Source organism: Diadema setosum, chromosome 17 (genome assembly GCF_964275005.1).
Source record: "Diadema setosum chromosome 17, eeDiaSeto1, whole genome shotgun sequence".
Lineage (NCBI taxonomy): Eukaryota > Metazoa > Echinodermata > Echinoidea > Diadematoida > Diadematidae > Diadema > Diadema setosum.
Window position 1 is genome coordinate 11,661,144 of NC_092701.1, and position 14,893 is coordinate 11,676,036.

The 14,893-nt window shown below is 38.2% G+C and overlaps 1 protein-coding gene across 1 annotated transcript in view; it reads left to right on the top strand.

The window, feature by feature from the left end:
- Positions 1 to 14,893, top strand: part of LOC140241184 (uncharacterized) — a 105,755-nt gene that overhangs the window by 2,554 nt on the left and 88,308 nt on the right. The window contains exons 2-6 of the mRNA XM_072320943.1: positions 3,464 to 3,515; positions 7,163 to 7,449; positions 12,015 to 12,171; positions 13,661 to 13,806; positions 14,177 to 14,260. Of these exons, the coding sequence (XP_072177044.1) occupies positions 3,464 to 3,515; positions 7,163 to 7,449; positions 12,015 to 12,171; positions 13,661 to 13,806; positions 14,177 to 14,260 (726 nt within the window). The remainder of the gene's footprint in view (positions 1 to 3,463; positions 3,516 to 7,162; positions 7,450 to 12,014; positions 12,172 to 13,660; positions 13,807 to 14,176; positions 14,261 to 14,893) is intronic.

A 14,893-nucleotide genomic window follows, 5' to 3' on the forward strand; every position in this document is an offset into this window, starting at 1 on the left:
AAATCCAGTCATAGGAAGAAAAGTTGACCAGCAGGATTTGAGTGTTTACTTTGGAGAAGAGCGCAAATATGCACTTGCGCTCATCAACCTACTGCTAACCACCTCTCACTATAGCGTATTCCGTGTTGAGAAGGAAAGCTAGTGCGGGCGCTCCGAGCAGGTGCGAGCAGTAGACATGACATATCCAAGTACATCGTGATAACTTTATATCTTCTAAAGATAGTGGTGTTACGAAATATTGTTGTACTGTAGTCAGTCATCTTGCAGGTACGCCCCAGCGTTATCTAGAGTAAATCGTAAATGATATCTGCCAGCAATCTAAATTTAAGCAGTAGAACCCAAGGTATAACACTGTCGTGCTATATCTAGGTTCTTACATGGCATTGGTACTTGCTAGAGATTGCGCGTAAAGCCTCATTACATTCTACGTGAAGAAGTTCATGTAAGAACTTTCAAGAGCTCACTTTTGTTGCCATCCTTAAAAGGTGACGTTTTGTCTGCAACACTTATCCATACAGTCACGAGTAAAGGAAGCGGAACTAAAATACAACAAAACCTTCAATATAGAGAAAACAATAAATCGATCTTGTTCTGCTCTTATGAGAAGAGAGTGTCTCACAAGGGTGATGGTATTTGAGTAGTATTTGAGTATGTCTGGCCAACGTAAAACAGTTTAGACGTCACTAATTTCACAGTGGCAAGTTAGAAGCAGAATCAACAAAAAATCTGTCCTGATGGCCAAGATGATGCGACAATTAAAGGGGTCTTCCGGATGATTTTCAGACTTTGGCATTTGAACATCTTTAACTTGGTTATACTTGGTACAGAGTTTCAGAATTTATAGCGAATGACATATGTGATTAGAGTAATTTCAAAATTCACAACAAATCACAGTGAACAAAGACGATAACATAGCAGCTTCACCATAGGAATGCAGGATTGGGCGTTCATGGAAGCAGAACGGAAGAAAAAAGCATGCATACATTCTACACAAGTGACATTGTTCAGCAAGCGGTATTGGAATGGAATTACATTACTACATTACTGCAGCACGCGAGTCTCCTACGTCATCATCCTTGTTCAGTGTAATATGTTTTTTCTTTTGTCAAAATATTGGTTTCTCTGCTCAAAGAGCACAATAAATTCCACAAATCTATACATGACACTATCGATTTATGTACTGCGTCATAATGAAATGATAGAATTATCTGGAATTTCCCTTTAATAGACCTCTTTAAATGAGAGTTTAAAATGCAGGAGAAAGTGGAACGTTTGGACGGTTCCGATTTAAATGAAATGAAAAGGCGTTAAACTGAACCGCCCTCGATTCTATCATACCCCTTTCACATCTATTCAACTTGTTCCTACCCCCTTTTTTACAGCTACCATAACAAGCATTTCTCGGTATAACTCACTCCATAATTCAAATGCAAATGAGCTTTGCTCATGGCGTATAACTTCTGAGGATTGTAATCGGACCCAAGGTTAAAGAGAGAATCGTGCGTAACGCCCAAAGGGTTGGATCACTTTCAATTCTGCGATCATCCTTTTTGTGCAGTTCGCACACAAGAAAGTCGCGGAAGCGTTATAAAATTCAGCCGGGGAATGCGCACTGGACGTGTTTAATTCGTTTTGTATTTCTATTATTTCGACTGGGCTGGAGTGGTCAAACATTGACAAGGAGATTGGGAGGAGACTTAGAAAAATAGAGAAACAAGTGGAGTAGAAGTGATTCGTTTATCCAGGCTCAGAATCTTGTAACGACATCTAAAAAAAAGAAGACGTCGCTTTATTTTGGTCAACTCTATCTCCTTCACACACACACCCCCCCCCCCCCTCGCATACACCCAAATGCACACGCACACATCATACACATACAAACAAACGCATACAATCACTACGTGCTCTTCGGGAACAAGACTATAGGGCCCGAATTCACGAAGGTGGTACAAATGAAACCATGGTTTAAACCATGGACAAAAACCATGGTTTAAACAATGGACAAAAACCATGGAGCGCCAAGTGTCGCATGGAATATTTCGTTACGAAATCAGTCATTTCGTCCATGAAATAATTATTTTGTGACGAAATGACAACATTTTGTAACTAAATGAACATTTCGTCCATGAAATAATAATTTCGTTAACGAAACGGTCATTTTGTCGACGAAATCACCAATTTCGTAACGAAATATTCCGTGCGACACTTGGCGCTCCATGGTTTTTGTCCATGGTTTAAACCATGGTTTCATTTGTACTGCCTTCGTGAATTCGGGCCTAGGCGTTTTCACATCAGCCCGATGTTTCGAAATAGCGCGCTATTTTCTGACTTGGGAAATTTTCCCGATAGCGAAATAGCGTGCTATTTGATAATGTGAACACAAATTAGCGCGCTAATTGTATCGCTCTGATCGAAAAAATTTCTCGACTCCAACTCGGGAAAATTCTGAAATAGCGGGATAGTGGCGCGCTATTTGATAATGTGAAAACGACTCGAGAAATTAGCGCGATGAATCCCATCATGCCTAGCGTGTGTGACCCGATCGATCGAGGCAAACTGCACACAAATCATGAGGAATTTTTGAGAGGGCACACACATTACTGTTGTTTGCACATACTCAGCTGTCGAATTAGCTATTTTAAAATGTTTAACTATTCGGGCTACCCCCTCTTCGGGCTGATGTGAATAAGAAATGAAATAGCGCTCTAATTCGCAATATCTGGATTTTTATCGGGCTGATGTGAAAACGCCTAATAATGCATTCTACATTAGGGCTGTGTTTGAAAAGGAAACTGGAAAACTCCGAAAAAAAAAGAAAAAAAAAAAGAAATCCTTTTTAGAGTTATATTACCAATAAATCCCACTGTTAAAGAATGTAATTGAGAAACCGTGTTCATTTCTACAGGCATTGGCAAAACACGGAAAGATATTGCTTCCTCCAACGGCATTAAAGCGCAAATCCCGTCCTTGGGTCTTTCATTGGAAGTGCAACAATTGTTCTTGTTAAATCAAGATTTAACAAAGCAACAATGTGCGCTGACGAAACATTTCTGCAGATAATGATTAATCTGAAGAATTGATTGTTTCAATTGCGCCATTTATAGAGCTGTTGCAACTTTGCACTTTTAATGGTGACAACTACGTCTTTCTCCGTTTTCTGTTTTCTCTATGTTCAATTCTACTCAATTCATTCTCTTCATTGATTTCATAAAAAAACAAAAGCAAATGACAAGGAAGTCATTAAAAAGCCTGCCCCTTGAGGGCAGTGATTTCCCTTTCAGAGATACATAGCGCAGATAGATAGAATTTTTGTGCTGGATCATAATATTTCTTGAAGTAAGTTACTTGATTTGATCGAGTTATGTGTTCTTTTTATCACCTGCAACGAAATTATGATATAATCATGAAAGTGATCATGTAAGTCATTCAGAATCGATTGTGGATTTTTTTTTTTTTTCATCAGGGTGAACATGCGCTCTCTCCTTCTGATGTGCAGTACTACACAACTTCGCCAGGTAAGCTGCCTTTCTCTTATTTTGTCTTTTCCTAAACTATTTTTTTTACAAGCAAGTAATTTCGTTTGGTATGATAAAACTGCACAATTGCCTCATGGGTAGTGTGCGTTATGTATCTAAAATAAACCAAATCAAATCAAATTATGAAGAACGAATAGATCGCACAATTAATTTTAAACGAAAAGATGTAAGGATATTCGAATACACCATGAACCCCTTATCATCCAGTGGGAGTATATTATCATGCAGATGTATGCCATGTCCACATAGTTAGACATGTTTCACCCTCATGTAAATTTCCCATTGTTCGTTCAGAGTTATGAACACGAATTTCTTATAGATAGAATTTACCGTGGTACTATTTGTTGTCATTGTTGTTGTTTTTCACACAAAATTGGACGAAACATTTTTGCGACTAAAAATATCCATCGCAAAATGCATTCAAAAGTAACTCGTACATACCTATAACAGCAAATACAACGTTTTACGGACTCGTAGATGATTCCCTCTCAAACTAGATGACCTCACTGTTAATGCATTTTGTCGCTGGTCAGTAGAGACAGTAGAATTAGGAGATATTTTATGACTCTACTGGGAATCTCTTGCAATTGTCGTTTTCTCGACATAGCACCAACTTTAAATGTCAATACCTTTTCCCAGGGTAACGAAAACTGTCTTTATAAGGATTGTATATAAGAAAAACGAAAATCCCTATTCAGAATGGTATTTGCAGGGTATATAGCCAGCCCCTTTTTTAATGACAAGATTTTTTTCTTCACTTTCCCTGGACGTGAGAGGGTCACAAAAAGGTTAGCCCATTGTTAGCCCCAATCGCCTACTTACCCTCCATTAATGGCACTGTGAAAATGTGTTGTGTTTTGGTAAACTTTTCTATAGCCTGAGGAAATGGAAGGATTGATTCGCTTGACTTTCTCATCCAAATCCAGAAGTTACAAGAATAAGATTCCCCTTGTTGTCGCACTGGCAACGATTTGTTAGAACACCGAGGATAGATATATCCACCATTCTGTAAAAATTTGATATAATTCATTTTATTACGTTTCATTACATTGCTGGTATATACCATGTATCATCTCTATTGTCCCAAGCAAGAGTATAGGGCCTACCGTATGTCTCCAAAAAATTACAACGGGACCCTCCGCAATGATAACTTCAAAAATAGTTTATGTCAATCCAAATACAATTTCAGGGTATGAAACTATAACTTATTACCCACATCTTACAGTAAACCCCATCCGGTTTGCTTCAGTGGTCAAAGAGAAATGAGGAGTTTTGTAGAGCATGTCAGGAATCCCTTCCCTCCAAGTTCTGTCCATTGTGTTCACATATTATGCAGTTCCAAAAACATCAAAGTGCTAAACGTGGAAGAATCAGACCCATGACATGCTTTATAACAATCCACAGTTCTTTGTGACCACTTAACCAATTGAATAGGGTTTTATGCAAAATATAGCTAAGGTGTTACTTAAGAATCAAAAGTAGCATTTAGACAGTTCAATCATATTGGAAGTTGATCAACGCGAAAATCCGATTGTATATTTTTTTTTTTGGGGGGGGGGGGGGGCGGGCATACTTTATAGTATACCGTAGCAGTGCTCCTGTAAACAAGTTGTAATAGAAAAACTCGAGGCAAAAGCCTTTCCATATGCAAGTTAATTTGATAAGTCGTGGAAGATTCCATTAACAGAACAGTAATCCTATCATTTCAATCGGACCTATGAAAAGTAAAATGTGAAACGTATAATTTTCAAGCGTTTTTACAAGCAGTTATGCTGGTGCGTAGCTGCACAAGCAAACTCGCGAGGTTTGTACACTAATAGCTTATGATAATAATCACGTTTCTAGTAGATATTCGGAGCGCTTGCAGTATCCGATGCCTCCGCCCCATGAAACAGCATTTGTTTAACTCTACTTTTGTTGCACTGAATATGATTTATACGGTAGATTCGACGTAGAAGTGGTATGATTGATATACAGGTCAATGGGAGACATGAGACATAATTGGAAGATATTTTCCTCTTTTAAACAAATTTGTTCTCATTATTCAAATTGAACTGAGAGTGACAATGTTTGTTCATATAGATGGTCATACTGTGGCTGAAACGCCAAGAATATCAAGACGGTAACAAATATCGGCACCCACATTTTGCCCTACCTGATGCATGTAGACCATTTTTATCTTGAATTGACGAAATTATAACGGCTCCTTATAGTACACCCACGTCGTGATTTGAAAGAGAACACGACATCATGGACTTTGCGACAATTTCATATTTACGCGAAATGGAATTTTAAATTGTTTGGATTGGGTTTGCCAAGGGTTGGCTTCCTCAGCTTGCTATGAGCATCATCTCACCCAAAATTTTCAAGTGAGACTGATCAGAATCTTCATTAAGGTGTTCTGTCAATGTTACGTGTATGAATACGTATTCCAGTAGCATCATACAATGATGGATCTCGATAAACGATTAAAGGGATAGTATAGTATTGGCAGAGATGAGGACTGGGGTTATTACCTTTTTTGCGAGATACCAAGAAACTACCTATGAAATAGTACAGAGCATACCATTCTAAGAGGAATTCAAAATTCATTTGAGGAAAATCGATTCTGGAATGGCTGAGGCATCCAAAAACCCAAGTGAAACAAAGCGATTGTAAACAAACGTCCATGGGTCCCACCTTTTATTAGGATCGCTGTGTTTTGGATATCTCAGCCAATTCAAAACCAATTTTCATAAAATAAACGTTGAATTCCTCTTGGAATTACATGCTCGTTCACATTTCAGAAGAGGTTTCTCAATTATCTCACCAAAAATGTTAGAAACCTGAAGTTACATCTCAACTAAAGCTATACGATCCTTTAAGATTCATTTCGCTTTGACGAATCATTCCCATTCATTCCGTCATCATTGTATAAATTTCAAGTTATAGGTGTTCTCCGCCCAAATGTTAGCCTTCATTACCGCAACAGAAGAATTCGTAAGAAGCGAGGCCACTTGAAAAAAAAATCAGATGCAAAAACACCCTTTTCTATCATACGATCAAGGTTATTTCCCCCTACCCACAATGTCATCCATAAGACACGGTGGTTGTGGAATCTGACAATAGGAATGTTGAAAGCAGGGAACAATGTCTTTTGTTCTAGCTAATAAACTGAAATGAGATAAGAGCTACATATGTGAACTCATTCAAGTGTATAGCTGTGATCTAGATAACATTAGATACATTCAGACGGCGATCCTTAACTTCAAGGATTAGCTCGTAATTGCACATGGGGCGCCAAGTGTCGCATGGTCTTTTTCGTCACGAAATTGTTTTTTTCGTTGCCAAGTGACAACGTCAATTTCGTCGCCGAAATGACAATTTTGTTAACATGATAACAATTTCGTCCAGTAAATAGCAATTTCGACACGAAATTGTCATTTTGCTGACGAAATTGATGTCACTTGTCATAAAAAAAAACCCAACTACAACACGAAAGTGTCATTTCGTGACGTAAGATATCATCCGACACTTGGCGCCCTATACCTAACTGCGAGTATATTCTCAAAGTTGAGGATCACCATCTGAACGTAACTATTAACTTAATGAGAAGGATGCAAATCTGTTTTGAATTCTTCCCGCAGATTATGACTTCGTCAAACCAGTGAGGTTAGGGACGAAGCATCGGCGCGCCCCGGAAGAGGAATCGGTCACCTCCACCCTCGAGTTCTACATCGAAGGCTTCGAGCGCCTGTTCCACCTCCAGCTGCTCGACAGCGCACAGATCTTCAACGCTGGTCTCGTTGTCAAGAGGATAGGAGCGGACGGTCGGACCCGCCTGGAGCAACCGTCAAAGAGTTGCTACTACCAGGGATTCTTGGTCGGTCAAGAAGAGTCGTCGTCGGCATCGGTCAGCACATGTAACGGACTGGTAAGAGCAGACAATATTTTTTGTAATGTATCCCTGTATGGATGTATTCTTTTATTAATCTATTCGTCTATGAATGAATTACAACAAAAAATTTTGTTTATGATATGAATGGATGAGTAGAGCGTGATTCCGTTTGCCTGGCAGAGTGATTGCATTCTTATGTTCAGAAAATAAATAGACTATATTTAGGGCTGGTGCAGAAAAAGGGCAAATTGAGTCGAAACGATGTTTGGAACGACAGAAAGTCATTTTCACAGTTCATGCATGAGTGACTGCATTACTACTCGTGTTTTATTCAAAACTTAATATTGCATATTTATGTCTCATTGTTCGCGACGCACTGTCGACAATCCTGTCAATTGTTTGAATCTATATCGTTAGGGAATGTGGGCTGTTAACCCTGCTGGATAGAACAGTGTCCCACAGTGTGAGAAACACAGTGTGAACACACTATGTGAACACATCGTGAACACAGACTAAAATCTCTTCACACTGTTAAATTTGAGCGTTTTAAGTGTGAACAAATTGTGAATCATCAGTTCACAACGTGACACAGAAAGTTATCATGTGAATACTCTGTGAATACCAAACCACATTGTGAAATCATCTCCATACTGTTCGAGTGTTTTTACATAGTCGACTATGTGACCACACTGTGAACACACTGTGGGACACTGTGTTCTTTCCCGCAGGGAAATTATTTATTTATTTATTTATCTATTCATTCCGCTCTATTTTCACAGGATAGCCCTTTCAGTTAAAAAAAAAATGATTTACAAAGGGACCCTGCATAAAAACAATACAAAATACAGTACATACAAAGTTGAATACAAAAGTACAGTAAGACAAAAAAAAAAGGAGAAAAACACCTTACATGGCTTACAAACTCAATAGAAAAAATAATGTATGCATATGTATAAAATGCTAAATTACAAATAAAAATATTTCACGAAACGGCCCGGAAAACACTTTCCACCATTTGCAACCCTCATAAAGGGCCTTTTATGATACCCGTCCGGCTGACACATAAACTGCCGAAGTGAAGTAAGCAGTAAAAGTGAAGGAAGTAAGAGCCATCTATTGCAAGCCATGGATTGTCTGTGTTTACCTCTTTCAAATTATGGCGAAGGAAGATATGTGGCCTTAATCTGTCTTTTTGACGTTCTTTAGGGCCAGAAATAAGGTGACAAATTAAAATATACAGTATCATGAATGCTGACGTCTACTAAAAATGCCAACAGGAATGCTAAGCTGTACGTTATACTGTCAATCACACATTTTAAACCTCTCTCCAAATCTACACTGCATACGATTGAAGTCAAACTACTGAATTAGTTTCCGTTTCTGTATATTATCTTTGCTTACAATATGGTACATTCATTCTTTACCATCAGTATTCAAGCTCTGTCCATTTGTTATCAAATCAATTTTGAGTCTAAAAAGTGAACGAATATACTTGTGAAATAATCTCTACATATTTGAAGCATGCATTCTACAACAACATTCGATTTCAAAATCATTCCACCTTTTTTTTTCATTTAAAAGCAGCGAAATGTGTCTTTTATTCCGACGGGGTAACACCCATCCATGCTTGAAAGGGCGAGAGGGCCCAAACTGGACACGTGCTGGCTATCGAATGACCTAAACTGCACGGTAGTGTTTGAAAAGGGGGCCTACTCGGGGTCAGTCTTTGAAGGTCGGGTGATTTTGGGCCAGCCCGACACAAGGCGAGGAGGAGATGTCACTTGTTATCTTTCTCTCATTGTTGTGGTTAGACTTAAAACGGCAATCGACAAAAACTTTGGCGAAAAAAAAACAACAACAACAAATAAATTGCGGAAACTCCACCCCATCTTTCGGCGCAAGGCATGCCGGGATAACACAAACACGTTCGGGGAATAAATAAAAAATCTTTTCTTCCTCTGCGATTTTGTGGAGAAAATGACAAAAAAAGAAAGGCGTTGTCAGAAATCAATTTATCCCGGATAGAATAGATTGAATTGAGAGGGAGAGCTATCGCACCCTGGCACTAACGATATGAGTCATCCAGTTGCTAATGATATAACTCCGTCCTAAAATTCATCCTTTCTTCCATGCCGTTCAAGTTTGTTCCCCAGTCCCCAAATGAGACTGCACGACAACAAATTGTTGGACCCCATGTGAGAACAGAATCATTCTAATAATGAATCTGAAATGGGCAATCCGTCCATTTTGTAATCTTTGATCATTCATGTATGATTTAAGTTTTCCTGTGAGTCTTTTAATGTGAAATGGAGAATAAGTAAACAAACGCACAAACAAATATCAGAATTAGCAATTCGAACCACTTGCTCCTGCTATTCTTTTATATTCTTTAACTTTTAGTGAAAAGTTGTGTGCCCTATGGTATTTGAAATCGGTAAGATTAAGTAATATGACGCTGATTCTATAACATGTGACGTTATGTCAGCTGATTTCGCTTTATTTCCAACAAGTCAATCTTTAAATTTGGCTGGTTTTGACTCCCAGTCGAGTGTTGTCTACGGTGGCTGTAAGTTCAAATTTAAGTGTTCCTTTCGTGTATTTCAGGCATGACCCGATTTCTTTTCCCCTTCAAGAAATAATGAGCTCACTATAGACCTCATAGATCGCTAAAGGTTATGTTTAAATAAAACACATATCATTTTCAACACTTTTGTTTCCTATATCTTGTAAAATGTCTCGGCGCCTGTATTTTATTCCGTCTTCATTTACATAAAACGATCCATGTATGTGTCATTTTGTTTTGCATGGCTCATGATAAATGAACCGGGTTGAATCGTAGACGTGTTAAACTCTATGGCTTAAACTGACGAGAAGGTCGTGCATAGTACCATAATCACCATGTCACCACAGTAATAATGAAGGGTGTGGTCGAATTAGAAACTGGAGCGTTCGCGTTCTATTGACGTCGAGAATCACTGAAGCGTACCACTCGCCGATCCGTCGACTGGTCAAAAGCAGCCCCCAAGAGTCCGGACAAGGGTTTCCAGAAATGAGCTATTTACGAAAGATGTCGGCGATCGATACTCCCCAAAGAACACCATCATCGCAGAGTCCCGGTGGCTGATGATATTTTCAATCGAAACTGCGAAACGAGCGATGAGAAGTCTTTTGTTATTCAAGTTAAAGCTGACATTGAACAATGATGTTGAACTGAGTCTGACTGTTATTTTCTCACAAGAGTCATGAAGCCAAAACCCTCTCAAATTAAACAATCTCCCGTCCAAGATCACTCGACCCACCAATAGCCACTACAAAACTGTAAAGCCTTTTTGTCCGGACATGAATACAGCCCAAACCCCAAAGTATCGCTGTCCTGAGTAAGCGAAACTGATTTACTCCGAGAAAAAGACTTACACAAACAAGCTTACCTTGTGACATGTCTGTGGAATAGACTGCTCAAGTAAAACATAGCAAGACGAGGCAAGTCCGGTGCACTGAGACGTGTAGTAGTCCTTACAAGAAATCGCTTGAGTAATCGTTATTTTTTTTTCTTTTTGTTTTTTTTTTTTTTATCTTGGGACAAGGAGGAGCGTTCCGTATACAAGTATATATGTGTGTGTGTTTGTGTGTGTTTTTGTGCGTGTGTGTGTTTTATCATCACTCACCCAAGAAAAAAAAATCTACTTGGTTAACCTAAAAATCAGTGGAACAAAAGAAAGCCACCTTACAAGCTTTCAGATAAGATAATAAGATGTTTGTAGTCCTTTGAATCACCTACAGATGCGTCATATTCACCGCTGATTATTCTTGCTTAATTGCTTTAGAATATAAAATGTGATATACTGTATATTAGATATATATAAATAATAATAATAATAATGATAATAATAATAATAATAATAATAATAATAATGATAATAATAATAATAATAATAATAATATACATATGTTTATATATATATATATATATATTTATATATATATATATATATATTATAGGTATTTTATTTACATCTATGTGTATGAGTAAATATCTTCTTTATTGTTCGCGTTTAATCATATCACGAAGTCATGGGGTCAATTACATCCTTAATGATAGAGTTGTCCTAGGTTATGGGAATATAATAAATGACTTGTTATAAGTCAAAACTCATCATCTCGGAGCTGAAAGGAAAAAAAAAAAACAAGCAAAGAAGGAAAAAAAAGCCCCCTGAAAAATTAAGAAAATAAGACTCGCTCCTCAATCGTGTTTACAGGCACACGTGCCGCCATACACTTTACTTATCACCATGAATCTTAAAAGAAAAAAAAAAAAGAAATCATACATCCAAGCAACCCCCCCCCCCCCAAAAAAAAAGAAGAAAAAAAAGAAGAAGATAATCCATGGAAACGAACAATGTTTTAGTACATCACAATACACAGCCAAGGGAACGTTAGTTTTTATGTACATGTTGACGAAAGCTTTTTTTTAATTTAATTTTGATGCCTTATTTACACAAATTTGGGAAAGGAGTTCAAACCGAATATAGTTATATCGCTGGTATATTCCTGGATTTATCACTGGTCTTAAAAACAACCCCTTTCTGCTCCATACCATGCAGTCCGGTATGATCAAGACAGCGGAGGGAACGTTCGGAATCAAACCCTTGAAGGACATCCACTCCCAACTAGTTAAGGGATCTGACGATGTGGACACGCCAACACACATCATGTACAAAATGGATTCCGAGGAGTTCTCGTCAAAGAGTAATACTGAAGGTACGTATGACTCAACTACAACCTTTGACCGCAATAAATCATCCTACAATGTAATTTGCGTAGACCACAAGTCTACCCACATAAAGCAATTTCTTTGGTACAAACAATTTAAACACTTATCTGTGTTTTTTCATGTTTTTTTTTTTCAAATATTCAAGTAACTCCTTACTAACAAAGATACAATAAAGGGATATACTATAATTATAATGTTTTCTACCATCAATGCACAATACATAAACTCATTATAAATGCTATATCATTATCCGATGGATATCATACCGAAAACTATTTATAGTATCTTTATTTCTATCATGCGTGCAAGGGTACACAATAATGCAGACAAATGGCTGCACCCAACCAAAAGTGGTTTGCCAGGGACCTACGAAAGCAGCTGATTATGACCAGCCCGCCTCCGTAGTGCAGACAAGAGTATTTTTCATTAACATAGTTATTCAATTCCATTTCGAAAATAGGACAAAATAACTCTTGGCAGTCCGAAAGCCCGCCCAGGCCCACCCGACATAGCGATGACGAGTGCACATTGAATAAGTTTTTATGGTGTTGAAGTAATAATTATGCATTTCATCCATCCTCTGTATGATTATGTTGCTTCGAGAAATCAATAAATTCTGTCATTTGAAAAAAAAAGTCTACCCACATTATTTTGTATTAGAAAGTGTGTCGTGATAGCTGAGGTAAAATGGGTTATATATGCCTCATGATTCAAATCACATTTCTCTTTCAAATGATCTAGTATAACAAAGCGCCGAATGCATTTTCCATTTTATAGAAAACTACCTAGAATACGACTTTTCGTTGTGATGATAGCCATGAAATAATATTGTAATATGTTAATGAAGAAGTGATACTGTAATATGTTAAGGAAGAGAGCTCTCTAACCCCCCCCCCCACCAAAAAAAAAAAAGAGAGAAAAAATGCACTTGCCAAAAGCAAATGTTACAGATGAATGAACCTATTCTTTAGATGAACATGCCTATTAGTTTGTTTGTTTGTTGGGTTTTATTGAGGGGGAGGGTGGGGCTGCTTTATTTGTTGAGTTAGTGAATATCACTATATCTTAATTTTTTCTTGTGCGACATATATATATGTATATATATATATATATATATATATATATATATATATATATATATAAAAGGAATTCGAGTCTGGCTATAGTCCGTGAACAGTAAAAGCTAAATCGTTTGAAACTACCATGTGTGTCAGATTGCTGCAAACAATTATTATTATTATTTTTTATTTATTTTTTTTAGAAGGGCTTCAGGCCTGATATCTATGTATAATTGTATATGTCAGATACAATCTAATAAACATGTATAATTGTATATGTTAGATACAATCTAATAAACAAAAGTCTTGCTTACAAGATACGACAAACAACATTTAGTGGTGCAGTATGGAACAATTGCAGAATGATGTACATCCTCGATTTGCGTAATAACGGTCAAGCGATGAACCTCTTTTGCAGGTACACGACCAAAGAATACGCAGAGGCGAGAAAGGCGGGAAATCAGCGGACCTAAACTTGTCGAGACCTATGTTGTGGCAGACAACACGATGTTTGACACGTACGGGAGTGACACTGAATTCTACCTCTTCAATATTCTGAACCAGGTAGGATGGTTTGAAAATATCAAGTGCGGTAATCGAGTAGATGTTTTCTAGTATTGAATGGAAATACTGTGTATGACATTGTCTACAGTTTACTCTCTGCATACCGCAATTGTTTTGAGAAAAGAGCACGTTGTGATCTTGAATACTGAGAATTTACAGAGAACAGATGACACCTTCTTTTATGTACTTGTAACTGAATGTCATTTTCTTCTTGAAGACTACTCTACTGTTGAGAGATAAAAGAGATGAATATGCTACTTCTGAAAAGACTGGATTTTCCGTGCGTTTTCCGTGCTCGTAAACTACTCGGCTATTGGCAGTCATGGATACCATTATTCCTAATCGTTGTCTTTGTGACTTATCCATGTAGGTTGCAGGATTGTTTCAAGACAGTACGCTATCTCCTGAACTGAAACTTCAAATCAATGGGATCACAATTCTGGAATCGCCACAGGTGAGTTATATAAAAAAAAAAAAAAAAATCAACAACAGCAAACAATTATATTCTCCTTTCAGTAGGTCGATGACAGGGGTAGGGTTGCTTGACATCTTCCAATGAGAAAAGTTTTCATGAACCGTGCAGGAATGCCTCACGTTGATTGGCTCAATCTTGCACGCGGTTTGACCAATCATCGCTTTCTGTCCCTACCGCGATCCTTGTGTTCCTTCGTGATACCAGGGAGGTGTGAGGAGTGATACACAAAGGGCTCGTCTGCGCTCTCTGCCCGCCGTTCCCTATCGGGGCGGCCATGGCAGGCAGCCATACGGCGGCCATATGCTAACGATGGGACGATCGACTGGCTGCCAGTGCAGCCAGTCGATGTACTGCTCGATGCTGCTGGAGCGCGGCGCGGCGTGGCACTTGCCGTTGACTTAAGGCGGACTCACACTGTGCGATTTTTACTGCGATTTACCCTTTACGATGTCGCACGACGAAAAATCGCACAGTGTGAGGATGTCCGCGATACGACAACCGGCGATTTTGGAGCTATCGCAGCCCATCGCAGAACTTTCAACATGTTCAAAATTTATCGCAGGATCGACGAGATTCTTTGCGATGATGATCGAAAACTTTCAGTGGAGCAAG